The sequence below is a fragment of the Diadema setosum genome, chromosome 14 (assembly GCF_964275005.1).
Source record: "Diadema setosum chromosome 14, eeDiaSeto1, whole genome shotgun sequence".
Taxonomy (NCBI): domain Eukaryota; kingdom Metazoa; phylum Echinodermata; class Echinoidea; order Diadematoida; family Diadematidae; genus Diadema; species Diadema setosum.
The window spans coordinates 6,715,437-6,743,272 of NC_092698.1; the positions used below are offsets into that span (position 1 = coordinate 6,715,437).

General features: G+C 38.3%; 2 protein-coding genes across 2 annotated transcripts in view; one reads left to right on the forward strand and one right to left on the reverse strand.

The window, feature by feature from the left end:
- LOC140237868 (cytoplasmic aconitate hydratase-like) overlaps nucleotides 1–27,411 on the reverse strand; it is a 36,763-nt gene extending 9,352 nt beyond the window's left edge. The window contains exons 1-13 of the mRNA XM_072317800.1: nucleotides 27,402–27,411; nucleotides 25,824–25,919; nucleotides 17,268–17,436; nucleotides 16,679–16,816; nucleotides 13,907–14,071; nucleotides 8,372–8,441; nucleotides 7,465–7,648; nucleotides 6,492–6,631; nucleotides 5,558–5,729; nucleotides 4,140–4,240; nucleotides 1,933–2,209; nucleotides 1,150–1,285; nucleotides 2–86 (exon numbers count right to left, since the gene is read on the reverse strand). Coding sequence (XP_072173901.1) covers nucleotides 2–86; nucleotides 1,150–1,285; nucleotides 1,933–2,209; nucleotides 4,140–4,240; nucleotides 5,558–5,729; nucleotides 6,492–6,631; nucleotides 7,465–7,648; nucleotides 8,372–8,441; nucleotides 13,907–14,071; nucleotides 16,679–16,816; nucleotides 17,268–17,436; nucleotides 25,824–25,919; nucleotides 27,402–27,411 — 1,743 coding nt within the window. The remainder of the gene's footprint in view (nucleotide 1; nucleotides 87–1,149; nucleotides 1,286–1,932; nucleotides 2,210–4,139; nucleotides 4,241–5,557; nucleotides 5,730–6,491; nucleotides 6,632–7,464; nucleotides 7,649–8,371; nucleotides 8,442–13,906; nucleotides 14,072–16,678; nucleotides 16,817–17,267; nucleotides 17,437–25,823; nucleotides 25,920–27,401) is intronic.
- Nucleotides 20,733–24,439, forward strand: LOC140237787 (uncharacterized). Its single transcript, XM_072317722.1, has 2 exons — nucleotides 20,733–21,583; nucleotides 22,371–24,439. The coding sequence occupies exons 1-2, from the start codon at nucleotides 20,809–20,811 to the stop codon at nucleotides 24,437–24,439; spliced, it is 2,844 nt and encodes a 947-aa protein (XP_072173823.1). The 5' UTR covers nucleotides 20,733–20,808.
- Nucleotides 27,412–27,836: the final 425 nt, after the last annotated feature.

Here is a 27,836-nt window from a genome sequence, read left to right on the forward strand (position 1 = left end):
CCTTCTCGATGGCTTGCCCAACTTCATCAGGTAGGGGGCCAGAGTTTCCAATACACGTCATGCAACCGAAGCCCACAATGTAAAACCTGGTGTAAAGAAAGCAAAACACTGTTAAAACTGTATGCTGAAATGATTTCACAGACATATAAATATTGTATATTGTGTAAATACAAGGAACATATTTACTTCATAACCAAATACGTAAGACAAAAATGTATATATATAATATAATGTGACCATGTGTCACAAAAACACCAAAAAGTTTCCAGTCATGGATTTTTGGTTACGGACAGATTCTGAAAGAGCAGATTCTATTTAAGCTTTAAAACGAGGTATAATTTAACACACATGGACTTTCCTAAAACCTATCTAAATAATGAAAAGAATATACACAGTTTAGAAAATTACGGAGAAAAGAGGCTTTGAAGTTTAGGGTCTATTTAAGCACTTAATCTCATCAAGCTGTGCTCTCTGCAATGAATGGGATTTTTAAAAAATTGTAAAACTCCACAAAAATGACAATGAAGATATTATCAGATTACGATGAAATTCTGCACACTCTATAAGCACATTCTATTCCTGACTCATATAAACTTTTAATGCAATACAAAAGTTATTAGAGTTGAGAGTAAAGAGTGTGTAAAGGGTATTTAACACATGAAAGGGGCCTCAAGACATACCTTATCACACTATTCTACAAAAAGGTGTGCTAGAAAAACTGCAAAAAAAAAATACAATTTTCCATTTTTTATACATTCCCAAACTTTAAAATAAAGTAGAAGATTTGCTTTTTCAGAAAATATAACAGACTACAGGCAAAGATTGACTAGGTTGACACATTTCACCATTTTTTCCCTTTAAAATTATTATTGTTATTATTTTTTTATTTATTTTTTTTTTTTAGTATTCACATAATATTGGGTTGTGCATATATGAAGGATGTATAACATAGCTCCTGCATCTTCAAACATTTTATGTTCAATAAATGATAAAAGCTGCCCTCTGCAATAGGTAAGCTGGGAAAATAATAGCTGCATTATGACAATTCTCAGACATTCCGCTATCTTCCATGCCACAGAAAAAAAATAAGAGATGAATTTTATTATTATCACTCCGCCAGCACATCCCATTTTGGAGCAAGAAGCTTACCCAAGCTGCTCTAGGTAAGGAATGACTCCGCTCTCCCTGAGGTAATAGGTGACCACCCCACTGCCTGGGCTTAGACTGGTCTTGATGTAGGGCTTCACGCTGAGGCCAGCTTCCACAGCCTTCTTTGCTAGCAGACCTGTCCAGAACAAAATTGTAAACAGAACCATGAAAAACACGGACAGTGATTACATGGATATTGAAGAAGCGATGAAAAATCATCATAAGTGAGTACATCTATGATATGGCCAAGAAAGGGTACAACACATACCATCAATAGTTAGTTTTGATCTGTGAATTTTTTTTTTTCAATCATGTAAGGAAATAATTTTGTTGCAAAAGATTGGAAAAATGAATTTCTGCTATTTGAAAACTACACTGATGCAAAACCAATGCCAGACCATCAAAATGGCAAGAACATTTCTGTCTTTTGTTTTCTTTTAAATACATATCCTCTTGTATCTTTTGAAGAAATCACTATTTCTTCCTTTCGTTATGTTAAAGAAGAAACAAGTTCCTGGAAATGGGCATCATGGGTCAACAAGTGCCCACTCACTTGTGTCCAATGACATCAGTCAGCATATTTCAAGGTTTCTAAGCACCAATCTTATGAATCAAAAGATGTTAAAATGCATTCAATTCAACTTGTTCAAAGTCCCAACAATTTTTTTTTTTTTTTTTTTTTGGGGGGGGGGGGGGGGGTGAGAGTGCGCTGGGAGGAAGAAGAAGGCAACCATATCAGTACTGCACAAAATATATAAAAATTAAATCGATGGATTTACTCACCGGCACCCAGCATGACAGAGGGATTGCTAGTGTTGGTACAGCTGGTGATGGCAGCGATGACAACAGAACCATGGTTTAGGGTGTACTCCTGCCCGTCATAGAGAAAAGGGACTGTCGTCGACTGCTTATCAGCGGGTATGTCAAAGCCCTTGAAGCCCACCTTGTTGTCTAGACACTGCTGAAAGTCATCCTTCATCACACTCACCATGACCTTGTCGTGGGGGCGCTTTGGCCCGCTCACGCACGAGTTGACCGTCGCCAGGTCCAGCTCTACCACCTTTCAACAAAGAATGAACGTTTGGGTCAAATTCTCAAGTTGGCTGACTGCGGCTGATTGTACTACTGTCTTTTTAAAAGGACCTGGAAGCACGGGAACACCATGGTGTAGGAGAGCTGGCCTTGTTCAGATGTATTAAAGAATCCCAATAAAGAATTGAGGACAGCTTTATCACTGATCTCTATGTAAGTACACATTGTACATGCACAGATGACGATTCTCAACTCGAGTCAACTGTCACCGATGAGCTTGCACTTAGAAGCCTGAAAGTACATGGCTGATGGGAGCTATTCGTGATTTTTTTGAATGCCTCTGGTGGGCAGTGAATTCAATCAGACCACCCATGTTTCCCCACACTACTGGGGCCTTAAAAAAGATTTTTGAGTGAAAATGGAGGGTTCAAGACATGCTTTATATCGAACAGAGACCTTCAGCATAACTTTTGTTCATGCCCACCCTCTATTAAATTGTGTACATGGTGTAAACCCAAAAGGGTGGTAAATGAGAAACAAAATAATATCGTCTTTGCCCAGAAGAGAAGCCTAGCAATGCTCACTACAATATTGATATGAAAGACATCACTCTCTGATTCTGCAATATATGATCATGGAAAGTATTGAAAGAAAAACAACAATTGTATCTTTCACCATTTAGGTCAAATCGTCAAGAAGCACTATTCACATTTAATGGGCTACCACTACTGCATATATATGCCGTACATTCCATGGGGATATTATTTTTCGTGAATTTTTCACATCAGGTATTATTCCCATAGCTTATGACAAAAGAAAGCATAACTCTGATCCTGGCATGAATTTGACATGCACATGTCAATTTCTCTGTCCATTGCTGTACTCTACAATCGTGACTTTAACCACTCGCTAAAATGTGAGGAAGTTCAAATGCCTGAAAATTTAGACTCATTAGATATATGGGGTATACAGTATTTAACTATGAACTAAACTCGGCCTCGTGTCTGTAATCATTGGTGGAGCTGAAGAAAAGTTTATGAAATGACGTGAGTTAAACAGATCTGGAATAAAAAAAGTATGGAATTATTGGATCTATGCAACATCAACTGATCCAAGCTCTCTTTCTATATGATGACATAAATGGTATCCCGGGGTACCAAATAAAAATCAGCCATTTTGTTGAATTATTAATTCTTTTTTTTTAAGGTTGTACCCTGGGTGCCAAAAAGTGGGGAATTAGCTAGCCACTACACTGCACTACACTGCACTGCACTGAAGCACACGCTATTGCTAGCACAGCGTACCATGCATGCATAGTATAACATGTAGTGGCATGGGAATGACTATGTACACGCACACACAGTGCATGCATTTCTCTGAGGCTGTCCTCGAGTTAGCCTTTAAACAAGGCGACTCGCTCTGCGTGCCCCCGTATAGCGCGTTTACCCCACAAACCTGTTGGCCGGCGAGCGGAGCTAGCCGCCTTTATCCACTCGTTCAGGGATGCGGGAAATTAATAATTCATTAATTAATAATTCACCGAGAAACAATGTGTGACGTCATTAACCCCTTATCAATATTTATGAATAGGTGAGCGATCGTAATTATGATTGGTTAACTATTCTTATTCTACTTAATATTAACGAGGCTTGCCTTGGTGCCGTGTGTATTTTCTGCGTCAAATTTGTACGCAAATTTGTCAAAGAATATAAAGCAACAACAACGACAAAAGTACACATCCCTGAAGGAGTGGATAAAGGCGGCTCGCTCCGCTCGCCGGCCAACAGGTTTGTGGGGTAAATGCGCTATACGGGGGCACGCAGAGCGAGTCGCCTTGTTTAAAGGCTATCCTCGAGTGGACGCGAGGTGGCCCTACACAACATGGTACCCGGGGTACAACGGTACCCCTGGGTAACGCGTGATGCATCATATGCTAAATGATTATCATTGCAGCATACCTGAGAGAAAATGGGATCCTCATCTGCTTTGCTGAAGTCCCTGAACATCTTGGTTGCTTTGAGGTACGCCTCTATACACCTAATCCTGTGCTCATCTCGACCTGACAAAGAAGATTTTCATCAGGAATGTGGTAATACGGAAGAGTTACTTTTTTTTTCTGAGGTTTTCAACTCAGTGCAAGCATAAACAGTGTGCAGATGAAGGTCATTAATGTAGTTTGAGGCTGATATACACTTATGTCATTGAAACATTCATCACATTTTGTTGCATACAAGAACTTATCTAAATGTTTTATGCTGATACTGAATCTTTTTCATGTCCGACAAGGCATACATACAACAGTTATTTCTAAACAGCACTCTGGAAGTACCAGGTACGGAGTACCTGGCAATACAAGGGTAGTAAGTAATGATAACAGTGCTGCCAAAAAGAGTGGTGTTACTGCTAGTATAACCATGGGTAGATGAGACTTTTACCATAATTATCATAATTACAACTCAAACAAATTTGCTATCAAACAATCAAATACTTCAGTTCCAACTGACATTAAGTGGATTTCATTCTAATTTTCTTTTAACAAATTCAAAGTATGACTTATATTTGTTGCAAGCTCCTACAAAGATCCTAACTTTTACTTGCACGATTCCCTCCAGCAACACATTCAATGAGTGTTCCATATTCTACACCTGCTCTTATATCTGCCATGAAATGTCTAGACCAACTTTAAGGAAAACAACATCTTCAAAAACTTGGCAAAATAATATCAACACTCATCAACATAATAATTATGCAATACTTACCATCTTATTTCCCCGGGGTAGCTTTAGCTGTGCTAACTCTGTTCTACGAAATGCCCTTCCATCATAATTCCCCCAGCAATGAAATCTTTGTCTTATGATGACTGAATAGGGCAGGACTAAAATTCCTGGGATCTATTTAATGCACCTCTTTGCAACACCCATTAGTTTGCAATAACAGCAGTATCTATGGCAGGAGCCATGGAACAACAAATCAAATGTGAGTATTGGAGTCATTACCACGGCAACTTTAACCCATTGAGGACAGACTGATTTTGCTACAACAAACATTTCCCATAGACACCTGCCCAAGTATACTCAGGACTCGTCCTCAACGGCTTAATCATCATATTAATTGTGATTATAGCAACCTTCAATTGCTGCAAACCTCTTTCTGATATGGGCACCACATCTTCTGCCAAAGAGCCCAGAGGAGCACCCACTACACCTCTGTGATTCAACTTGATCAAAATGTCACCTTCACTCTGCTATTACTAAAGACATTCAACTTGATCAAAATGTCACCTTCACTCTGCTATTACTAAAGACATTTTCTATTTCCAGCCAAATCTTCTCAAGTTCACCACTGCTCTCTCTTCTTGTCCAAACCCGTTTCTCACCTGTCTGTTTCAGGTACACGATGCTCTCTTCGTCAATAGGGAAGAAACCTATGGTGGCACCGTACTCAGGACACATGTTGGCGATGGTTGCCCTGTCTGCAATGGACAGCTGAGCCACGCCGGGCCCGAAGAACTCCACAAACTTCCCCACCACCCCAATTTGTCTCAGGTGCTAGGCGAGAAATATTTAAAATCAAAAGAATAGTCATTTTCACTGAAAATACCTGGCTACACAAAACAAGAAATAAGGAAAATTTCTGCCAACTGGCATGATAGTGGAAGCTACTACTATTTAAATGACTACAAACTATCATAAGAGCATCTCATATCAACTACTCTGTTATGCGGCCATGACTTGTGTGTGTTCTAGATTGCACTGAAATACTGTTTTCATCTGCTTTTTGGCCCTCAATTTTCACCAAGGGAACTTTTACTTCAAGCAGACTTTCCATCTACAAGATATCACACCATCTCAATTTAGGATTGATTCTGTTACTTCACATCATGCATATTCACTTAGAGATCAACATAATACAGAGGGGATAAGAAGCTGGCCTTCCAGTCTGCAAATGAAACCTTATTGTACTTTCAAATATAACCCTGAACTATAACCTTGAAGTGCATATTCAATCTTACAGAAAACTTCTGTCAAAACGCCACATTACCCAAATATAGCTGCTCAAAATATCTTTATTGAAACAAAAAAGTTTCAAACAAAATTCAAATTACCATATTCTGTTTCACATTTCAATAAATGTGCTATGTTCCAAACATCAACAAATTGTTGTCTCTTTAATATAAGATTATTTTACAGATTCTTATCCTGCTGATGAAGATTTCATTTCTGAAAAAAAGAAGATTATATTCATATCAATTTCATTAAAACTTACGACACAATATAAATTGCTGATCCATCCACCACATTTCATCTTACCTTGGTAATGGTCAGCACAACATCGGTGGATGTGGCGAGTGGGTTCATCGCTCCAACGAGGCGGTAACCTACGACCTTTGGCAACACCATGCTGATGGCCTGACCAAGCATGACGGCTTCTGCCTCAATGCCACCAACACCTTGGGAGAAAAGAGTGAGATTTGAATCATTCAACCAGTATACCAAACCATCAAGGATCTCTATCAACCCTTCGTCGTCTTCTCGTTCTTTATGTGGCATAATGTGCCTGATTGATACTGTTTGCTGACTATTGCTAGTCACGTGGGGTAAACCACACAATGTCGGCATCATTATCCTCTTTCCAGCCTTTTTTCTCCGGTGAGTGGGTAGGTTAACACCCTGCTCTTTGCGATGTATAAATGAAGTGGGATTTTTTATGTGTGTGAGCCATGACTAACTCAAACACAAGACATCCATTTAATGTCCCAATCGGTTGACATTTGTCAACCCTGTGATGAGATGCCCTTTTCATATTCCCCTTTCTGTTTAATCTACTCTGTGTTCACTGAAGTTCAATTCACATTTGTCCGAAATCTTCTCCCGCGAAAGTATCATTTTCTCAATTCTGATATATCAATTTTAATAGGCCCTAAGCTTCCAAGCGATATAGGACTTATTTCAACTTCATCAGGAAACTTGCACAAAAACTGATTGGCAAACTGACCACCACACAAAAACAGTTTTGACAAAATCAACTCTGAAGTTTTGATGCTTTCACATGAGCAGGAGATGGAGGCAATATACAGTACTCTGTAGTTAAGATACTTTAAGTCCATACAATTTTCTTTGATTATCTCTTGTTCATAATCATCACCCCCCCCCCAAAAAAAAAAAAGAAAGAAAGGAAAATGAAATACAACGAAGAAAATAAAATGAAGGAACAGAGTCAGAGATGCAGCAAACTAGCACAGAATGGGAAAGGTCAAATGCCCCACTCAGAATGTCCACTCACCCCAGCCTACAACTCCCAGTCCATTGATCATTGTCGTATGGGAGTCGGTCCCGACTAAGCTGTCAGGATACAAGATGCTGTCTGTACTGAAGACTACTCTAGCTAAGTACTCAAGGTTTATCTGGTGGACGATGCCGGACCCCGGTGGGACAATCAGCATGTTCTTCAAGGCCTTGGATCCCCACTGCAACAGAGAGAGAGAGGGAGAGAGAAACATTATCATTACTGTTTACTCACGGCAAATTTTCAATTTTGCGCATCCTGAAAGTAGCGCAAAAATAAAAAGCACACAAATATTTTTGCTCGCTATATGTTCCAGGAGTTGATGTCTTGATTTCCACAGAATTAAAAACATGCGAAACTCATCTTAGCGGCCGAGAAATTATTCACACACACAAAGAAAAAAATCCACTTTAAAGGGTGTGTACAGTTCTGGTCGAGGTGACAACAGTGAGGATTTAGCTTTTAACGTTTTGCGAGATATTCAGAAACCACTCTATGAGATGTCAGAGAGCATGCAATTCTAAGCTAAGGGGTATCAAAAGTTTATTTGCTGAAAATCGGTTTTGAAATGGCCCAGATATCCAAAAACAAGGTGAAACAAAGAGATCCTAATAAAAGGCATGGCATGTCGCCTTTTATTATTATCACTTTTTTGGATATCTCAGCCATTTGAAAACCAATTTTCTTCAAATAAATGTTGAACCCTTCTTAAAATTACATGCTCTTTCATACTTCATAACAGGTTTCTCATTATCTCACTTAGGAATGTTCAAAACCTGAATCCCCATCTCAACCAGTACTGTACAGCCCCTTTAACAGTATGTATTAAAAGAGTGACAGAAAAAGACAAAACAGACACAAAGAGACAAAAGAATTTAATACTTTGGCATACACTATAGCTTACCTTGAGGAAGACAAATCTTTCTTTGTTTCTCTTGAATTCAATCTCCTGATTTTTCTGCAAGGCTTCAGCACTGTATTGGAATAGCATAAAGTACAGAATGATGCAATGACTGATAAATTGGGGGACAAAAGAGTACCGGTAATACAAAATACATAGTCTGACTACTCATTCACATTTTCCAGCTGACAAAGGGATATGGAAAAGTGCAGGGCAAGGGAGCACTAAGCCACGCAAGCAGGCAAGTAGTGCTTTTGTTTGAGTGTGCTTTTTTTTTTTTTTTGCACATGATGAACTACTGCATGTACTAGCAGCAATAATGTGCATTGATTTTACACAATACATCTGCATTTTCTCATGATATGATTTGCATGACACAAGTGACAATGATTATCACACAGTCCCGGCCACACACAAGCTCACACACCTTTTATATGAGAAGCTCATTTAGAAGCCATGTCAGAAATCAAAACATCACAGGCATCTTGTAGCAATGCATCCTACGCAAAAACTGTGTATGGCATTTGCCAGTGAACTTGCAGCTGGGTACCATGAATACTACATAGTTTGTTATTAGAGGGCAATTACAGTAATCAATGGTACTGCATTAAAATTGCTGGATATAATGATAACATTACTCTTTATTTCACATTTCCTTTAGTGCTTTATTGTTTCTTTTTCACATTTAGCACACATTATAAATGTTCATATACCATATGTCCCCCCCCCCCAAAAAAAAAAAAAATAAATAAATAAATAAATAAATTACAACAGGACCCTCTGCAATGATAACTTTATAAATAGTATATCAATCCAAATACAATTTCAGGGTATGAAACTATAACTCATTGCCCACATCTTACAGAAAACCCCATTCAATTTGCTTCAGTGGTCAAAGAGAAATGAGGAATTTTGTAGAGCTTGTCAGGAATCTCTCCCCTCCAAGTTCTGTCTATTGTGTTTACACACAATAATAATAATAATAATATATCAATTTATAAAGCGCAAAACCTATAGACATATATTCTTCTGCGCTGCAAAAGCTTCTGATGTGCTTAATAATAATAAACAATTAAATGAAAAGATGTGTTTTTAGCCGTGATTTAAAAACAAGAGCATCCAAGTGCTAAACCCTGAAGTAGCATTTAGACAGTTTAATCATATTGGGTGTTATCAATGCGAAAATCCGATTGTATTTTTTTTTTTTGGGGGGGGGGGGGGACATACTGTATAATGCACATACAAATGGCACACTTTTTACATGATTCCCCTAAAATTTACTTTCATACAAGATGCATACTGTAATCACACACTATCTACACACATGTATCTTTATCAGACATTACAAATATGTAATTGATGAGTGCCTCAGATGTTTCAATTTAGTATGAAATAAGAGCAATAAAAAATAACCATACTTGAGGCAGAATGTCTGTTAGGAATCAAACATTCAAACTAAACAAATTCAACAATCAGAAATCAAATAAGTCCATATGGTGTATGACTATGTCAATCATAACCTAGTAGGAACTTGACAATCAATCACAATTGATTTAAGACAGTTAATAGTCAAGAATTCAATTAGCACCACCTGCAAAATCCGGGTGAAGCTAAACAAGCAAATCAAATCATTGACAACAAAACAAAAATAAATGATGAGTTGAAGACAAGTTGTTTCATTCTGGAATGTTACTACTATGGTACTGCCATGGAATCACAAACATGAAATGGCATAACTTCACACAAAATGGAAGTAAAGAAAGGAAACACAAGTTATTAAAAAAAAAATAGAGTTCCTCCTATGCACTAATTTGACTGGAAACATAATGTTTTGTCCGCATGTTCATAAATCAATACTGTAACAGCACAGAGTTATGGTGAGAAAAATAAATCCTGACAGCCAAATCAATATTGTAAGAGCACAGAGCTATGGTGAGAAAAATAAATCCTGACAGCCACGGGGAATGTGTGAAAGCAGGTGTTCATCTTTTTGGTGCTGCGACAAAATTTTTTTTCTACCATCACTTCTGCCCTCAGATTCCAACCTCACACCCTTCTCCTACAACCTACTCCACCTTTTCATAATTTCCCTGCTTTTTAACAACTATAGGTGTGTATTTGCTCACAGTGCCTTCTCTTGCATTTTTATCCATTGTTTTTCCTATTCTAACATTAACTTGTTTCACACGCTGTGAAGTGCATGAATACACATTCCAAACCTGGACCCTCTTTCATAAAAAGATATTAGGATAGCAATTCTTGCTGGAATAGCAACTTCCCATAGCAACAGCCATGCCAACAGAGGCATTAGAAATGCTTGATTCTTGTCATTACCATGACAATTGCCATTCCAGCAAGAGTTGCAATCATAGCAACTTTTTATGAAATACAATCTCTACAAATTATTGGAAATTAAATGCAGTGCAAATGCATGTTGACTTGTGTTGATTCATTATACTTTAATCATCACTTTAGTGATATCTAATAAGTGCCATATATTCTATGATAACATTTCTACTATTTTTCTTCAGATTACTTGGGATATGCCCCCTCCCCCCCCCCCAAAAAAAAAAAAAACAATAATAAATAAACCCTCCAAACTGAGATACTGCCAGTATATATGGCACATACAATGTATAATTCCTTTGGCCAAATACGTGATGATCAGGATATTATTGATCAATACAAGTCATCCTGCATTTGCAATGCATATTCCTCTATTAATTTTTTATGCTTAGCAACGCTATCATGTTTGTTGCATCTTACGCATTTCTAGGGTTTCACCACTCTATCTGTGTCTATAGATGCAGACGGGCAAGGCAATCAGTTAGGTGCTGTGTGTATGAAGATGAAAGCGCATACAAGTAAACATGCACTCACACACATCTACAACAATGCATGAATTTGTTTTAACACACTCCACATCTTCTGTCAAAGCAGAGTGAGGCCATATTTGGCACAGATAGAGAGAAGGGAGGTATTAGAAATGCAGCGCAAGAAAATTAGTTGTGTATGTCTACCTATCACAAACAATCACAGAAACTCATACGTACAATATCTACACAGACACGTACACTGTAGTCACAGTCACACATATACAAAAAACATGGAAGTATAAGACAGTAACATGGGGACAGTAAATGCTCCCATGGAAGGCTATTTCTGAAGACACAAGCATAGGCAGAGATTTGCCTGAAAAACAGCAACAACATATGAGCCAGAAATAAAGCTACACTGAGAATGTCATCTTTTCTGGGAACTTTGCACTACTTTTACAGGTTAATGAATAGAGGCTTCTTTCATATCAACCAATGTTGTAATAAATTTGCTTGTTTGTTTGTTTTATTTTTTTTTTTTGTTAGCCAATGGCCATATCCATTAATGTTCCCTTCTGTAACAACATACATTGCATCTATACTCATCACAATAAACATCCATGTTCCTACATGTAATCAAGACTGAGATATTCAAATTATCTTTTGATTGTAAATTGAATGCACCTGTAGATTGGAATTGGCAAAATTTGATAATTAAAAGAATACAGATTCATGCTTGAATGATTCCTCCATTCTAGCATATTTGTTGGCTATACATTTTTGTGCGTTCTGAAGGAAGGTAAAACTCACTTGTCTTTCTTCAAATTTCTTTTCAATATAGTGCCTGACTGCCTGACTCTTATCTTGATAAAATTGTTGGCTGAGATATAAACTCAAGCTATATTGATAGAGGAAACTAAAGTTGAACCGTATCCCTGTGAAAAAGGTTAAAGGCAGCACTTGGTGAAAACACTGAAAAGCTCCCCCAAAAGAAGTGGAGTGAGAGCAATGTAGGTGTGGGTATGAGTCCAGTGTGCAAGGTGATGACATGGTGTAAAGCCTTTAAGCACTACAATGTAGTGGAGAGATGCCATACAGCAAACAAATTTTCTTAAAGCCCCTTTTACACTTTCACGGATCGCATCACGGATGACCACGGATCGTCGATCCGAGATCATCCGTACTGTTTCCGGCATGACCGTGTTGACTCCGTGAAGTCATCCGGCATTATCCTTGATCATCCGGTATGTCCGCGGAAAAAATTAAGCTTGCTTAATTTTTCATCCCGGACATCACGGACGAAAATCAATACGAACTCTTCCTTGTTGGCACCGTCTACTCCGTGTTGCTTCTGTATTCCTTCCTTGCAGGCACCGGCTATTCCGTGTTGCCTCCGTACTCATTCCGGGACAATCCGTGAAGACATCGGGACGTCCGTACTAGCATCGGCTCCATCCGGGATGAAAAATTCGTGTATTTTGTAAATACAAGCTCATGAAGTCCATTAAATTTGCTCACATCTTCCCCCATCAGTACAGCCAGCAACCCCTCATACTCTGTTCATATAATGGTCGCACGAAAACCTTCAGTGACCCACACATTTCCTTGAACTTTTTTTGTGTATGTGTGTGCATTTTGATTTGTTTTGTTTTGTTTTGTTTTGCTTTGCTTTGCTTTGTTTATGTGATGATGTTCCCGCAAAATGAGAGTTTGCAACAAAGAGATTTGCCTGACGTCGACAAGCCGAGGCATGGCTGCTGTAGATTTTCTGATGTGGTTGTTATTAGCGCTGGAGGCATGTTGCCTGAGAATGATAAAGTATCAAAAGCAAAAGTAAATGTTATCTGTCAACATTTTTGAGATATCCGTGTAAAGACCGCGAAGGGACCAAGTTGCATCCGTGCTCTTCCTTGATATGGCCGTGTTAGCTCCGTATCCTTTCCGCTGTGGTCCGCGTTCGTTCCTTGTCTGTCCGTGTAGGCACCGTACTTGTCCTTGTAGCATCAGTACTTGTCCGTGTAGACATGCAGTTGGCATCGTATTCACACCAGCATTGAGAGGAAAATCGATATTTTGCATGCCGGATCACCACGGATGACGATCCGTGGTCATCCGTGTAGTAATCCGTGAAAGTGTAAAAGGGGCTTAAGTTTGTTATGCTTCAAAACAAAATGGTTAGCCAACAGTCCCAACAGCCAACAAAGGAGCAAAGCAACGAAAAGAGCAACGAGCAAAGCAAGGTGAGCGCAGGTCTACTGAAGAACAAAATGGAACTAACAGTACTCTTTGTAACAGTTTAAAGACAGTTAGCACACAAGTAAACCAACACAATGAACATTTAGTACACTGTACATACTAGATTACTACATCCTATCAAGCTCTGACAGTCTGATATGCAATATGTTGCATTGTGTTTGTACAAGCAACACTGTTTTAAAAAAGAAAGAAGTTAGCTAGCTGCTTATCAAAGCAGATTTGATGATGATATCTAACCAATCCCTTAATCAAACATTTACACGTACATATGAACATCCCTGCACACATACAGGAGATTTATCAACAAGTTTCTTTTTTCATTCTCAGCAAAAATGTTGAATTACATAAAAAGAATTACATTAATTTGACTATGCCACATTCACAGGGAATTTAAAATGACTGAAACTAGAAGTAACTGCCCCCAACCCCTTTTCTTCAACAGAACAAGACCCAGTCCCAAATTTACCAATCTGAGGGCAAGTGATGGTACGGACAGATTTCGTCTAGTATGGGCAGCCGGTAGCCCTGTCCTATGCATGCTACACAGCTGTCCGCTGCACCTCCACAGGACGACCGCCCTGCATCACCCCCGCCTGGGTTGGGCGTATTGCGCGTTATCCTGGGACGGAAGCTGAAGAGGTAGTGAAACACCATCACTCAGGGGTGTTAGTGTTGAAAGTCAGGGAACAGGACTCAACAAATGGGGGGTGGGGGGGGGGGGGGGACAACCTAGACATAGTGCCTTTACATGTAGATTTGGTGGTGGTATCTATATGTTATCACAACTGTACAAATATGGCATTTGGAAAAATCTGTTTGCATTTTTGATATAAACATTAAATAAATCTAATACTCTTTATTACATAAAGTTTACATAATAATTCCCATGTACAATTTTGGGTTTATTGAATGGTATGTCTTATTCATACCAAGTGATGAGCCTCTTCACAGCAAAACATGGCCCTCTTGTGTACTGGATAAGCTATTATTTTCGTGTAAAGATATTTTTGCGAATGAGGAGATCATGGACATTTTCGCGAGATGTTGGTTTTTGTGAACTGACTCCAATGATATCGAGTAATAGTGCACTATTACTCATTGACATGGCAACATTTTCGCATGCTGTTAAATTAGCGGTCCAACAGTGATTCACAAAATTTGCAAAAAATTAAACCCTTGCAAAAATAACAGCTTATATAGTATATGACTGCCTACAATATCTTCAATCAACAGTCAAAGAGCCAGCTTTATCCTATATTTTGAACCCTCTTAACTCCACAGTTAAATGGCTGCTAACATGCAATCTTTTCATCTGCTACTTTGGAGCTGAACACATACACAAAGCAGACTATTAGTTGTTTGTTTAGTTTTTATTTTCTTTCTCTGAACAGCTTGGTATTTGCATATACTGTTCTTTGTGAAAGAAGCTCGCAGAAAGCTTGGATGCATTATGATGCCGATCTTGAATTAGCCTTCAAAAATTCTAGGTTGCTGCGATGTTAGTTACCATCATTGAAAGTTACGACCACAGTAAGCCACAGGGTCCCATGTACCATACTTTAGCATGTCTCATGTTAGGGATTTTGCTTTTGAAAACCAAATCAAATCCTTATTGATAAAATAAAGTAAAACTTAGTTAAACTGCCAAATTCTGACTAAAAAGTATGATGTGGAACATTTTCAATGTGGCAACAACACTAAAAGCTATATACAAAAATACATACAGTGTAGGGATTGGATAAGTACTATTGTATAGAAAGGACACGCACGAAGGACAGTACTGCTCTCAATATTTCCCTTATACATACAACAACACAAAGGGGAAACTAATTAAATTGCTACGTGTACATGATATCTAATTTAATTATACATCATTAATGTATGATTAAAGAAACGTGTGGCTTCTTTTTCTTGTGACAACTATATAAAAACGATGTAATGGAGAGATTCCATATGATATGCAATACTAATAAATTCAATGAGATTCTATATGTGATCCATCACCATGTTACCCTGATATTAAAAGTTGCAGACATACAAGTAAAAGCACCAGAAATAGAATGTGTGTTCCAAAATCAAAAGACTGTTATCCTTTCTTCATCTTTGTCTTCTTCAATGATCACAGTCTAAGAATATTCTTAATATAACAGAGATTTTTTTCTGCTTTCATGAAAGATACCACTTTGGTGGTGTAAATCACCACACTGTGTTTTAATCCACAATCATCAAAACACCCTTGTCCTGCAGCTGAATTGCAAAGCTGTTGCTCATATTCATCAGGTGATACTCTTTTGAATCTGTTCTGTGGTTGGCTTTGGGGGTTTGGACTTTGGAGGATCAAAGCTTTATAGTGTCAGAATTCAATTATGTCAAAATCAGCATGTGGATGTTCATACAGCGACTCTGTCAGGCTTTCACAGTGTAGGCCATACTGTATGCATCAGCAAAAAGAAGCAGACTGCATGTGCCTAAACAAAGCACTACCGAAGGGATTAAAAAACAGCATTTTAGTGTTCACAGACCATTTATGCCCATGCAAATCTACTGACATTTAAAGTCATTATAAACTTATTCACATTGGGAAAATCATCAATGGATAGGAAATTCACATGGGGTGCTATACACAAAGCTATCATATGAATAAATTGCAGTGAATTTATATAGATGTTAACATACAGAAAAATGAAAGGAGAGTATAATAATGTCAGATGCAGAGTAGTGTCACAGCATAAAGAAATGAAAATATCTAAATAAACAGTTCATCACACAAGTCACACTCAATGCAAATAATAAGAAAAAAAATGCACTCTGTGACACAACAGATCAGAAAAACATAACTTTAATCAATCTCTGAATATTTTAAGGAAATTTGGGCCTCAAGTTTCCTCTGTGCAGATGAAATCACAAGTTGTGTCAATCATTTCCTTTCAAATTCTTATCATATATAACTATTTTTTTCAAGTTGCTGTGGTCATTTTTTTAATATATCTTCTATTTGTGGTGAATCAAAGAACTACTGAATACTCTTTTTTTTTTTTCGCGTGTTATCTTACGGGACTTTATAAAAACATACACTCTGTAGGTGATGTATTTCAAATAATTCACAAATTTTATTCAAATTGAGAGACAAATGATACAAATGAAATGACTAGTGTGTATCATGTATGAGAAAGACATCTCGCTCTCAAATATTTGGTACTTGCTCCGAGAGAGATGAAGGCCAAAAAAACTAGCTCACCTCCTCGTGACATCTACTTGGACCGAGTGGTCGATGACAAGGTCTGCTGGACACACGGGGTTGATTTTTTCCGGGTTGCCGCCGAGCCGCTTCACCGCATCCCTCATGGCTGCAAAGTCCACTATGGCAGGTACACCCCTTTGGTTCAGAGCGGGTGCAAAGAGAACTGATCAGCACTGGTATTGTAATTCACATTGTCAATTCACAATCTGTACATTTCATTTCTTCTGTTTGTGTCTGAAGTTTTTTCTTTCCCTCTTATCCATTTTTTTGTGTAAATAACAGGAATAACTTACATCGTTATAGATCACACTCATTCTCTCCTATTGATCGAAAGAGAAGTGCATCATGCTACAGTGTATTTAAAAGAACATGTCAGTATAACTCCCTAGTGTTCTGCTACTTTCTACACCATCTATACAATGTAGTTAATAGACAATCATGAACACAATGGAAGTGGAAAGACATTGTATGTGACTTGATTGCAAGTGTCAGATTTCGGGACTTTGACCCAATGGGGAAAGGTAGACCAAACAGTATCCCAGTCTGCCTAGAACACCCTACCAACCAATTTTCAGTGGGTACTAACGTGAAATCTTGCATTATCACTCTTGCTGGCTTGAAGGGAACTTCGACCGAGTTGTCTTGGTTCGCCTCCCAGTTCAAGATGTTCTCAACATCATCCTCCTTGATGAAGAAGTTGTCGCAGTTCCTCATGGCGGATTCCAACAGCACACGTATCGAATATGGCAAGCGATCTGTTGGGGGGGGGGGGGGGGGGAGGAGTGTATGTGTATTAAAGTTATACATAATTTTCAATGAACATGTATCACAAATTTTGCTTAATTCTCATCTCAATGATATTATGCCAGTGATGAAACAAGTTTCACAATGAGGCTGCAAGTATCACAATATCATAACAATACATTTGGAATACAGTCGTGGGACGTTACCAAGACAGGAAATTTTTATCTTAAAAACACACGGTACTATTAAATTGAAATTAATAATACAAATGCTGTATTTCTTCAGTGTTTGATGCAATGCAGCTCACATCTGAACCTCCACAATAAAAACCTACAATATTTTTGAGAGGTACGGTGTAATACGAATACTGAAATCTAAATAATTAGCATAGGTAGATCACTGATATATTCTGAGTAACACAATAAAAACTTACGAATAACAATGAGTTATTTTTTTTTTTTAAATCAATATAGATAATAATCTACACTGTGTAGTTTTTCTGCTCTCCATCTTCTTCTGGTTTAGCCCACATCCTTGATTAAATATTGCTATTTGGAAACAGATTTGGGTCTTCAGCAATTTTGACATACATGTACAGTGTAAATACATGTACATGACCTATGACCACATTTAAAGTACTTTAAGTTAAACAGAAAAGTCTAATGCTAAATTATATGCAAACACATTTGGTATTTTGATGACTTCAGCACAAGTATCTCGACAGTGGCTTGGAATGGTTTGTCTGTTTTATTTTTTTCTGCTGATGTAATTATCCAAAACCATTCAAAAGCAGGAATTTGACTACCATGATTAAAAGAAGAAGCCTGATCCAGTATAATGGTAGAAGACTGGCAAATTCAGCACCTTACATGCATTAAACAGACATGAACGATGACTCTATACTCTCGTCTCACTCAACAACAAATTTACACTATACTTTGATTATGGGAATATCATTTACCTGTGGTATGTTACTTTCAAATAACAAGAGTTATATCAGAGAAATCAACATAAGACAAAGAATCCCTCTCTATCTGTTCCATTGGATGGCATTTGAAGCTTTTATTCATTAAGTATAACTACTGGCAGACAATTAAACAAGAGCAAAAGTACAAACTTATTGTCTTCACTTAAATACATTTCTCACAGTAATAGATCACGTGATCTGGGTGGCTCTGGTTTGTTGCATTCCTTCAATGCTGGCTTGGGATCGCTACACATGTATGTGATTTTCAGTAGTGTACGCAACTGATACAAAGAAAAGGCAAGGGGCTTCTTTCACCAAATACATTGCTGAAGCCTGTACACCCATGATGGCAGTTGCCACAATGCATTGTGGCAAGCCCCAATCAACTGTATGGTATGTGTGTTATTGTTAATGTCATTAGAACTACCTACATTCATTGTGAATTGCAGTAATTGAAACTCTCATCATCCAACCAATGGTCTTGGACTCACACATACAATGTAGTCTATCTTAATGGGGTAATCAAGACAAGTTGAGGATTGAGCTTGACATGTACAAACCTAACTGAAAGATGGTACATGTACAATGACACAGAGCGATCATTTATTCATACTTCCAACATGACCCAAATGACATGCCTATCTTTTTAAAAGTAAATATTGCCTTTGACATTATGTTCAGAAGGTTGTTCATGAAAGACAACATGTGAAGAATAAGAGCAGTAATAAACAAAAACAGACAAAAAGACCAAAAAAAAAAATTACGTTTTTGAAGATAACATCTCAGGGCTCAATATGAGCGGCGGCCTGGGGCCACTAAAAATTGGTGGCGGGCCACCAAATCTCGAAAAGGCTACAAACCTTGTGTATCTGTTGGTGGCCCATTTGGACACTTACGTTTCAAAGTGGATTGATATGTTTCCTTCCATTTCGGGGTTCGGGCCACCAAAATCTCAGATTTAAAAGATTTTAGCAGTCTGGATGGGCCATCAGAGAAAAGGGTTATATCAAGCCTTGCCTCTGTTATATAAATGGATGCTTTATGAAGTGAAATTTGTAGGTTAACCAAAGTAAATAATGAAAGCTGTTGAACTCTATGTTTTTGCTCTCTGTTTGACACTCAACCACTATTGTGCATGACCTCTGATGACCCAAAAAGTTGAAGGCAAACTATGCCTCAGAGAATTCTTGCCTAGTTCAAGCAGCTAGCAGATTTCAAGGGTTGCCTAGCGCAGTCTACGCTTATGATTTTGATGGTCAGATTTTACAAGTTTACATTTATTCCTGTCTTGGTTCAGCAGCTTGTAAATTTTGAATTGACACACAAGTAAATACGAACAAGTAGGGCATGGCCTGATTGGTAGTGAATTTACCAATATTTAGAAGGCCATTCACACCAGTGGATGGGACAGCGACATTACAGCCTGGCTGGTAAATGCCGTCAGTAGATTTGAGTCCTGAATGTAACTAGAGCGCTGTGAATGTTGTGCTGTTTAATACTAAACCAGGTGTCTGACCCATGTTTGCTTTTTTCACTGAACATGTACGAAACAGCCCTTCACAATCCCGGCTTTGTTTCTTCTTTTTTTTTTTGATGGACATTACATGTATAACTTGGAAACATTTGCCTGTGTGTAGGGTTGCACACTAACCTACTTATTTATTTATTTATTTATTTTTTTCTACTGGTCCGGCCTGTCTGTGGGATCAGAAGGTATCCCATTTTTTTTTTTTTTTCATATTTTACTGGTCCATTCCTAAAAAAAGTTACTGGTCCGACAGATATGACTCCCTTTTCTAAATGAGAATCCAAACATCACACGGCCAATGTCTCTGAGCACAGATGATACCTGCATGGTCATGCCTATTGCGATCAGGACTTGAATCACTGATTAAAAAAAAAATCGGATCACCTTAATTCATACCTGCCAACCATTCCGATTTTGGCGGAATCCTTCCGATTTTTCCATCCCAATTCCGAATTCCGAATTTTTATCTCAATATTCCGAAAAAAAAAAATCTGAAAAAAAAAACACATAGAAACGGCTGGAGCATTGCGTCTAGACTGTGAACGGCTGGAGCAATGAGTCTAGACCTTCCGAATAGCGCTCGCGATGATGCAGCTGTATTGTGCTACTCAATGTACTAAAAATAGATCGGTGTGTAGCCAGCGAACACACCGGAAAAATACTACAACACACGTGTTGAGATCAGTGCTATAACATTGCGTGCATTACGTCGTGTACACGCAAGCTCGAGCGCGAACGACCATGGTATGTTTTGCATGTATCGCTGCACTGCATTGCCATATGCATTGCATGCATAGTCAGTAGGCCCAACTTGTACTTGTGCGGACTTTCCGAGTTCGGAATATTTGGAAGAAAACCAGGTTTGGAATTTCTTAGCAAGGAATAAAGATGAGCAAAGTCGGAAAAAAACGTGCCTATCAGAAGTTCAAAAAGGAATATGCTCAGCAGTTTCCAGTCTCCACCTCTTCGCTTGGAGATTATCATGCATTTTGTACTGTGTGTTCTGTGGATTTTAACATCAGTCATGGAGGAATTAACGATATTCAAAAACACATCAAGTCCAATAAACATCAAGATCAAAGCAAGGTAAGGGCCAATACGCTTCCAATTTCTAAGTTCTTTCCATCAAATTCTGGAGATCACAATGTCATTCAAGCAGAGACTCAATTCACTGAGTTTATTATCGAACATAACTTGCCGTTAGCCGTGGCAGATCATGCGAGTCGCCTCTTCCGTAAAATGTTCCCGGACTCTGATATTGCCAAGAAATATGGATGTGGAAGAACTAAAACCTCGTATATCGTGGAAACTCTGGCAATGGACACAAAGCAAAATATCGTTGAAGTCCTTCGTACGCACCCATTCAGTATGTCTACGGATGGCAGCACAGATTATGAGGATGTCAAACTCTACCCGATTTGCGTCAGATTCTGTGATCCTAGCACCGGCAAAGTGAAATCTGTTATTTTCTCTTTGGAGGAATGTGACAAGCCATCGACAGGAGAGAACATTTTCAAGATACTGGAGAAAGAACTAGACAAGCATGAAATCCCGTGGAAAAACGTAGTGTGTTTTTCAGCAGATAATGCATCTGTGATGCTTGGGAAAGTGAAAGGAGTGGCGGCATACCTTCAACGACGAGCGCCGTCTGTCTTCATAGCAGGTAACGTACCCAAACATGTAAAAAAAAAAAGAAAAAGTTGAAATGAAAAATAATAAAAATAACTACATTTTTATATAGCGCGTAATAGTTAGAAACTCTCTTAGCGCTTTACATACTATAAATAAAATTAACACAACTATTACAGAGACCGGTCGATGACTGTGCAGCCACTTGAGGCGCAAACAATTAAATAAATGGCATTCTTTTTTTTTCTAGTTCTGAAGGAGATATAATTCGGCTACAGCCTATAGTGACATGAACATGGGAGCGTGTCAGAATTCAGATACGCCACGGAAACATTGCCGAGCACGCTGAATTTTTTGACTCACATATTTATTTACATGCATTTATTTTTTGTACTTCTTCATTTGTTGATAAATTAGTGAGCAACACGAAAATCAGGAGGAAGCAAGAATATACAATTCGACAGACAACTTTTAATTCAATTAGACGGACAACTTTTAATTTATTTTATGTTCCTTTTTTGCATGTACAAACTGTAAATGTGAACAGAAAATGCATTTTTTTTTTTGTGTACAATCTCTATGGGAAAACGAAATTTCTGTTTTTCTTCCATGTTGAAACGGAATTCACGATTCTCTGAAACGGAGAAGGTAATTTTTTGAAACGGAAAATAACTGTCCCTAATACTGCATAAAAAATTGTGACATTTCATGTCTGGTATGTGTATAATGTGTTTATTCTTAACATTCTACTCTTCATTGTCTCACTGTTTGTATTATATTTTAGAAGCATTATATTCATCAGATTTTATTTTTCTTCACAGGTTGTCCATGCCACCTTATGCACCTGGCAGCAGGAAAAGCTGCAAAACAACTTCCAGTTCAAGTGGATGAACTCCTAATCGATATCTTCTACTTTCTGGAAAAAAGCAGCAAACGGAAACAGAAGTTTAAATCCTTTCAGAGGAAGGCAGGTGTCCCTGAACACAAGATTGTGAAACATGTTTCCACCCGTTGGCTCTCCTTGGGCCATTGCATCGAAAGACTGTTGGAACAATGGGACGCACTGCTGGCCTTCTTTGAGGAAGAAGACAAGAAGAACATGCCTACGCCTACATGTACATCTAGCCTGAAACGAAGCAGATCAGACTGCACTGTGAATTCTCCCCCAAAGAAACAAAAGACGGGTGGCCTACCAAGTTCTTCACAGTCTGTTCTAAAGACAGTAGCTAAAGTAGCATCTTCAAAGACAATTGGACAGACAGCAGCTAAAGTAGCATCTTCAAAGACTGTTGGACAGACAGCAGCCAAAGTTGCATCTTCAAAGACATTTGGACAGACAGCAGCTAAAGTAGCATCTTCAAAGACAGTTGTACAGACAGCAGCTGAAGTAGCATCTTCAAAGACAGTTGTACAGACAGCAGCTGAAGTAGCATCTTCAAAGACAGTTGTACAGACAGCAGCTGAAGTACGATCTTCAAAGACAGTTGTACAGACAGCAGCTGAAGTAGCATCTTCAAAGACTGTTGGACAGACAGCAGCTAAAGTAGCATCTTCAAAGACAGTTGTACAGAAAGCAGCTAAAGTTGCATCTTCAAAGACAGTTGGACAGACAGCGGCTAAAGTTGCATCTTCAAAGACTGTGCTGCAAACACCAAGCTCTAAAGTATTATCTTCAAAGACTGTTCCACCTACACCAAGCTCTAAAGTAGCATCTTCAAAGACTGTTCCATGTACACCAAGCTCTAAAACACCATCTTCAAAGCCAGGCAGCTTTTCAAAATCTTTGATGAATGTTGTGCCAGGTACAGGTAAACGACCCTCAGTTTTAAAGACTGGGACCCATCCAAGTTCCTCAAAGACGGGTGTTTCAAGCGCGGGAAAATCTCTAGGTGCAGCATTGAAATCAGGAAATGTCACTCTTCCAAAGAAGAAAACTGTCGGGTCGAAACAGTCAAATTATGCTTCTACAAAATCTCACAAAGTGTACACCACGATGAAGGACCCAAATTACAAGCTGTACTGTCTATTCATGAAGAAAACAATACCCATTTTCGAAGAGGCCAATGTTTTGCTGCAAAGGGATGAACCATGCATTCATCTTTTGCATGATGTTATGTGTGGACAGCTCAGAAGATTGCTGGTTCGATTTGTCAAACCAGAGGTTGTTGCCAGCGTCCCCGAGTCTAAGGTGTATGAAGTAGACTTTCATTCTGAAGCAAATCTCAAGAGTGATGATGACCTATTCATTGGACATCAACCACGCCAATTCATTCAAGAGAACAGAGATTGTGATGTTGAACTATTCTATAGAAGCGTGAGGCAATATTATGTTGCTGCCTGTGAGTACATGATCAAATCCTACCCATTTAAGGATCCTGTTCTTGTGAATGCTGAGATCATCAATGTTGCAAAGCGTGCAATCAGTCTGTCTCAGTGGATGTTCTTCGTGGAGAAGTTCCCAGAGTGCATGTCAGCAGAAGAAAAAGAAGCAGTAGAAGAAGAACTCTGCAATTTCCAAGCTGACAGATTGACAGAAGACATTCTTCAACCTGATGTAAGGATTGATGAGGTGTGGCATTCAATCTCCAAGCTGACATCACTTGCAGATGGCAAACCCAAATACCCTTCCTTGTGTAAAATTGCAGAACTAGTCATAGTTATGTATCATAGCAATGCAGACTGTGAGCGAATATTTTCCATTGTCAACAAAAACAAAACAGAATTTCGTTCATCCCTGTCTACCCGTATGGTGGGAAACCTCATGGTCAGGCGCATGGAACTGTTGGCCACAAACACGCCCTGCCATGCTGTAACTCATTCAACAGATCTACTGCAGAAGGCTAAGTCTGCTGCTACCAGAGGTTTGGCTGGTGCCAGCAGCCAGCAGTAGGACTGCCGACAGCCCTTTATACATGTACATGTACCCGCAATTACCAAGGTATCTGTTAATGTTATTTCATTAGGTGATCCGAGTATCCTCTCGGATCACCTTCTGTATCTGTACGGATTCTTTGTTCTTCTTCTTCTTCTTCTTCTTCTTTATTTCTGGACAAAATTTGTGCATCTATTAACTCAGAAAGTTCTCAGAGTATCAATTTCAAACTTATAACATATATGTATCATGTCCCAAAGACGACAAATCTTATGTATCATCGTGATTGGTCAACCGTGACGTCACTATCTTTCCCATATTTTGCACACGCAAAGACCATGTTACAAGAATCATTTCACAAAATAACTACTTTTTGCTCAGATGCCATCTTTGGTGTGCAAAATGGGGTCAAAGGTCAAATATACTTCATTCTGTATCTTCGTTAGTGCATACGGAATTCGGTACCAAAGATGGCAGGTCTGACTCCCTTTTCTAAATGAGACTCCAAACATCACATGGCCAATGTCCCCTCAACACAGATGAAACCTGTATGGTCATGCCTATTGGGATCAGGACTCAAATTATTGATTTCCCAATAGATCGGATCACCTAATTTGTCAGTGTTGACAAATTCCGAGTCTAGTAGTCTTTTTGTATTTTGAAAATAACAAAATTCTAGTGTAGATTTTGTTGAAACAATTTTCCCCATAACAGATCATTAATTAAATTTAATTTGCAAGTGTACAGTGAATGCAGCTTCAACATTTTGGGTTAAATACTGCCTGAAATATGCACTACATGTAGATTGTACATGAATGCACATTGGCAAAATAATGCAAATTGTATGCAAAATAATTCAAAAACAGACAAAATAATGGATTAATGATATTGAATTATGATAAAATTAGACTAACCCCTTGCATAGTATTGAAGCTGAATTTTCTTTAAACAATGCAAGGAAATGCCACTTTTCCATGTTTGAAAATGCAAAAAGTCCCTACCGTGGGACGGGGGGACACCCCCCTCCCACACCCTCCCCCCCGAGGGCGCTTCGCGCCCTCGGACGACGACGCTTCGCGTCGTCATATTTTTGATTCCTATTTTTCATTCTCAAAAGTTGGCAGGTATGTTAATTTGTCAGTGATGACAAATTACAATCTCTAGTTTTTACTGGTCCTGGACCGTCAGACCAGTGGCAGTGTGCAGCATTGCCTAAAAATGTAGGTGTGTTTTGCTTTTGAAGTACAATCAGTAAAGAATCACGTGGTTCGAGATACATGTACTGCATTTAACATGATTCCATGCCAACATTCATTTCTGAGAGGCTCCATCTATAAGTGATTTACACTGCTGCAGATTTCCCCGATTGTACGGTCGTGTGACGCTGAGCACAAAATCTTACCATATCTGCTGTCCTTGAGAGCTGTGACATTGAAGAACTGGTAGCTCTTGCCATCCACTTCAATAGCCTGTTTAAGGCTGTCAAACTTGTTAGATCCTGAAGAAAAAGAACAAAAAAATCTTATATTCAACAAAAAATCTTATATTCAATGAAACTGCAGTACAAGAAACAAATATCTGACACGTTTTATGCTGCAAAAATATATTTCAACTGCAACATTTGCTCTTGAATATATTCATACTTTGTATTTGTGACCATCCAGCTCAAAAGCCACAAAAAGCAGGCCAAAATGAATATCAATTTTCACTTTTTTACATATAAATTAAAAGAATAAGGTCTAAGCTTACATATAATGATGTATTCGACCATACTAACCCATACATTAAACAGTGATTTAAAAGAGAGAGTTAGGAGGTACAGATTCATAGAAAAGTAAGAAAAGAAGATTTAAAGATTAGGGGCACTCAGACGTGCCATGTAGCAGTATCAACGGAAACATGTTTTATTCATAGTGAATACAGTGCCTGTCCGGAAAAAAAACAAACAAAAAAAAATAGAAGGTCCAGACAAACTGCTAATATCTTGTTTTCATTTCAGTTATAAGCAACCAAGTTTTGACGGTGGGCTGAGAAAAGATTACTCTCCGATGTAAAGTTTACAAATTTTAATCAGACAACCCAAAGGACATACTGTACAGTATGTCCCGAAAAAAATTACAACGCGGCCTTCCGCAATGATATCTTTAAAAATAGTGAATGAATCTTAATAAAAATTCAGGGTATGAGACTATAACTCATTGCCAACATCTTACAGAAAACCCCATTCGATTTGCTTCAGTGGTCAAAGAGAAATACGGAATTTTGTAGAGGATATCGGGAATCTCTTCTGTCCAAGTTCTGTCTATTGTTCACACACAAGATCATCGAAATGCTAAACTCGGAAGAATCCGATTCATGACATGCTTTACAACAATCCACATTTCTCTGTGACCGCTTAACCAAATTGAATGGGGTTTTCTGCAAAATAGAGCTAAGATGTTATACCTTAAGAGTCTGAAGTAGCACGTACACAGGTTGATCATAATAGGTGTTATCAATTCGAAAATCTGATTGTAATTTTTGGGGCGACTTACTGCAGTATGTCCCAAAAAAAATTACAATAAGATTTTCGCATTGATAATGCCCAATATGATTAAATTTTTCAAATGCTACTTCAGGGTCTTGAAATATAACATTTTAGCTCTATTTTGCAGAAATCCCCATTCGATTTGGTTAAGCGGTCACAGAGAAATGTGGATTGTTGTAAAGCATGTCATGAATCGGATTCTTCCGAGTTTAGCATTTCGATGATCTTGTGTGTGAACAATAGACAGAACTTGGACAGAAGAGATTCCCGACATCCTCTACAAAATTCCGTATTTCTCTTTGACCACTGAAGCAAATCGAATGGGGTTTTCTGTAAGATGTGGGCAATGAGTTATAGTTTCATACCCTGAATTTGTATCTAGATTGATTCACTATTTTTAAAGATATCATTGCGGAGGGCCCCGTTGTAATTTTTTTTGGGGACATACTGTACTTTGGTCCATTACAGAGAATTCTAATCTGTGACTTTTAGTGGGCTTTGATCAGGGCAGTCACATATTGTATCTACTGTAGTTATGTATGTCACATCAATCACATAGATTAAGGAAGGAAAGACAGGTTTCCTCATCATAAATGTTCATACTCTTCTTCAATATGAAAAGCAATTTCAGTTTGATATTGTTTTTCAAAGGATAACACAACACTCAATTTTGAAGTGCACTTACATTTGTACATGTAGACTTAACTCTGCTGAATCCGTAGCTTTGTGACAACACACTGCCAGGCTACAATGTAGATCTATTTTCTTTTCTGTCATACCACTTGGGCAGTTTAGCTTTCCATCAGACCAGCGATCTCCTTATTTACAAATGCAATTATCTGAAATGTATATTTCAATCTCATTCTCCCATGGCATTTTTCAGAAGGA

Bases quoted from the DNA above. Each gene is read 5' to 3' on its own strand.
- LOC140237787 (XM_072317722.1), top strand. From the start codon at position 20,809: ATGAGCAAAGTCGGAAAAAAACGTGCCTATCAGAAGTTCAAAAAGGAA. The intron at 21,584-22,370 runs GTAACGTACCCA...TTTTCTTCACAG, and splicing joins GCCGTCTGTCTTCATAGCAG to GTTGTCCATGCCACCTTATG.